The 3,234-nt window shown below is 44.5% G+C and overlaps 1 protein-coding gene across 1 annotated transcript in view; it reads right to left on the bottom strand.

The window, feature by feature from the left end:
- Positions 1-2,548: 2,548 nt before the first annotated feature.
- T265_02938 (hypothetical protein) overlaps positions 2,549-3,234 on the bottom strand; it is a gene marked incomplete at both ends in the record, with an annotated part of 10,229 nt that continues 9,543 nt past the window's right edge. The window contains 3 exons of the mRNA XM_009167302.1: positions 2,549-2,609; positions 2,750-2,870; positions 3,070-3,159. Coding sequence (XP_009165566.1) covers positions 2,549-2,609; positions 2,750-2,870; positions 3,070-3,159 — 272 coding nt within the window. The remainder of the gene's footprint in view (positions 2,610-2,749; positions 2,871-3,069; positions 3,160-3,234) is intronic.

The raw sequence follows: 3,234 nt of genomic DNA, 5'->3' as shown, positions 1-3,234 counted from the left end.
CGCGTCTGCAGTGAAAAAGATAGTTATTGAATTTCATCCAGACACTTGTTCAATTAACTAAGTATAAAGTGACCATCAAATACAAATAAGTCCTTGGGCCAGTCTGCTTGACCCAAGGCTTCTTTTTCATTTATTCCGCGCCAATTGAGTAGTACGGCTAGGCCTTGGTGCCAACGTCCGTGTAAGTATGTTAGTCACGTACAGTTGTACATTACCAGCCTCCTGCAAGAGCCACCTTTCCATCTTTGTGAAATCAATAATCGTGACCACAACTAATACTCACCAGCTGTGAATAGCGTGGACCATTTCTGAGATGTTCTTCATACTTCCGGAGATCATCCGTGGATGACAGCGAAAGAGGGGGCTCGTTGAGTGTCTGAGAACCCTTTTGTGTGCAATAATCACACAGTCCTGCTAGGGCCTTTCTGAAGCAAGTGAGGGGATATACAGGATATTATGGCTGTGATTATAATATCCTGTATATCCCCTCACTTGCTTCAGAAAGGCCCTAGCAGGACTGTGTGATTATTGCACACAAAAGGGTTCTCAGACACTCAACGAGCCCCCTCTTTCGCTGTCATCCACGGATGATCTCCGGAAGTATGAAGAACATCTCAGAAATGGTCCACGCTATTCACAGCTGGTGAGTATTAGTTGTGGTCACGATTATTGATTTCACAAAGATGGAAAGGTGGCTCTTGCAGGAGGCTGGTAATGTACAACTGTACGTGACTAACATACTTACACGGACGTTGGCACCAAGGCCTAGCCGTACTACTCAATTGGCGCGGAATAAATGAAAAAGAAGCCTTGGGTCAAGCAGACTGGCCCAAGGACTTATTTGTATTTGATGGTCACTTTATACTTAGTTAATTGAACAAGTGTCTGGATGAAATTCAATAACTATCTTTTTCACTGCAGACGCGACAACTGAGAAATTTCCAAACACAAATCTACGGCAAATAAAGGACATCGTTCATCGCTGGCTGGAAAACGAACGGCAGAAATTTCGGAAACGCCTGAAGACAGCCGCCAAGAGTAACATGATTCTTCGCTTGTATTTTGTAAAATTCATTCATAAAAGCATTTGTACTTGAGAGTGCTTATTTGTATCCGGGAAGTTAATACGCTGACGAATTATAAGTAGTAAGATGGGTTATCACGGCACGGGAACGTAGTGTTTAGGAAGATATCGAATTGTACTGGGGAAGGAAATAGATGCGTATACTGGGATATATTCGAGCGTCGGACGACTTTAGCTAAGTGCGGACTGGGTGCGGAAACGTTTACACTATTTTCGCATCCGGGGGCGGACTGGGTGTGGAAACTTGTTTCATTTCCGCACTGGTCCCGCACCTAAGTGCAGATATGCTGCAGAAATTTCTGCTGTGTTAATAAATGTGGTCGTGCTTGCACTCGGACCAATCGACGTGGCGGATCATCATCATCATTGTCAGCTGTAATTGGTAGTTATGGGTTTGATCCCATCAAGTCAGCAATTTACACTTTGCAGGTGTAAAGAGTATGCCAAACCGTGCGGCAGAATTATTTGTGTTATTTTAGTTGTTTGAATTTCTGAACACTCTGAAGCGAGAGCAATTTTCTATGCAAACTCAATGTCTGTGAATGAACGTCTAGGGAGGATCCCGACCCCGAAATTTCGGAAGCAAGCAGAGAAATCTCAAGCAGGACATCAGTAACATAGCTGAAGAGGAAGAATGAGAGAGGTCAGCCTTATCTTAAACTACTGGACGTGGTGAACTCACTTAAAAGGTTGCCGTTTACTTGCACTCCTCCGCAGAAGTTTGCATGCAGTGCTCTCGAAAGAAATATAAATTTAGATCGCCAGACGCCATCAAAGTTTCTGCCGATCAGCTCAAGAAAAATGGCAAGCGTGAGATATCTGAAGGAGTGGCGTTGTCCAAAAATTTGCCTCAAGGTGAAGTGTGGTCGATGCAACCTTCCCCAGGGTGATACCCATTTTGACCCTCAGGGATTCGATTCTACCGACAATCGATCAACCTGCACAAAATAATGCCAGAGTACGCTAGATGCGAATGCTACACGGCTGGTTCCACGATGGCTTTCCCATGACGTTTTTGCGCCCCTTTGAAGACCGGGATGAAGGTCGAGGGGCTTCACTCGGCTGGTATTGTTTTCATTCCAAATCTTCTGCAATATGGTCATCAGACTGTTCAGAAGGACCTCGCCACCTCCCTTAGTAATGCGGAGTACAAACCATCCACGCCAGGTGCCTTGTCGCGTTGGAGGATCGATATCTCAAGCTGGGTTTCTGCTAGTGATGGCGGGCTGGTATCGATGTTCCACTCAGGTCCGTTGGATTCTCTCACTAGTTGTGTTGTAGGAGACCAGCCGAATTGCTCAGTCCACCGCCAAAGACGACGATTGAGTGATTGAATTGCCTTTACTTCTTTTCAGCATATTATTTCATTAACAACTACTTTCTTTTGACCGGCTGATCGAATCTTCGACATTCGAAATCCGCCAGCGTTCTCTATCATTCTTCAAAGTTCCTGATTATCCGGTGTCAGAAGGATCTGCGTGCGTCATCACAGTCGCTAGTTGCTGGTATGGCCTTTGCGGCAGCACTGAGGCATTATCCCGGCAATACACAGTGTTCACTTAGTCGACTCATGTGGCTTGGACAAAAAGTTGTGAAGGCTGAGAGCATAACTTATTTAACCCGTAACTATTCAACCTCTAGACAACCATATGTCTCTACACTTACACTAGTTTTCTAGTCAGATCAGCTCGATACTCTTGAGCTAATGAGATTTGCTGAAGTTTATGAATGGAACTGCCCTGCTTGGGCACGCACGATGCTGACAAGAACCGAAGTGATAACCGAGCTAGCACAACGGCGTGATTAGAGTTCAGTTGCGTAGTTCCATAAGGAACGACAATACATAAATGAGGCTCTCCTTCAGTAACTGGAAGCTAAGTGGTCTACTTGATTTCACGAATGTGTTTAGGACGGTCAAGTCCTAACGAAAAATTCTACCCTTTGTAATATTTTACTGAGATTTCATTTTCTCTGTTGTAGCCAACTGAGCTGCATCGCTCTTTCCTCCATTGGTTCATCTGCAACGTAACCGATCTTCATCTGGTGTCCTTTGTCTTCTTCCTTGAGGTTTCCCACTCCAGTAACAAAACTATTAACGAGATTGAATGAATTTCATAAAGCTCCTAAATCATCATCATCATCATCAATGA

This window comes from Opisthorchis viverrini (assembly GCF_000715545.1).
Source record: "Opisthorchis viverrini unplaced genomic scaffold opera_v5_38, whole genome shotgun sequence".
NCBI classification, from domain to species: Eukaryota; Metazoa; Platyhelminthes; class Trematoda; order Opisthorchiida; family Opisthorchiidae; genus Opisthorchis; species Opisthorchis viverrini.
This window is presented reverse-complemented; position numbering and strand designations above follow the sequence as displayed.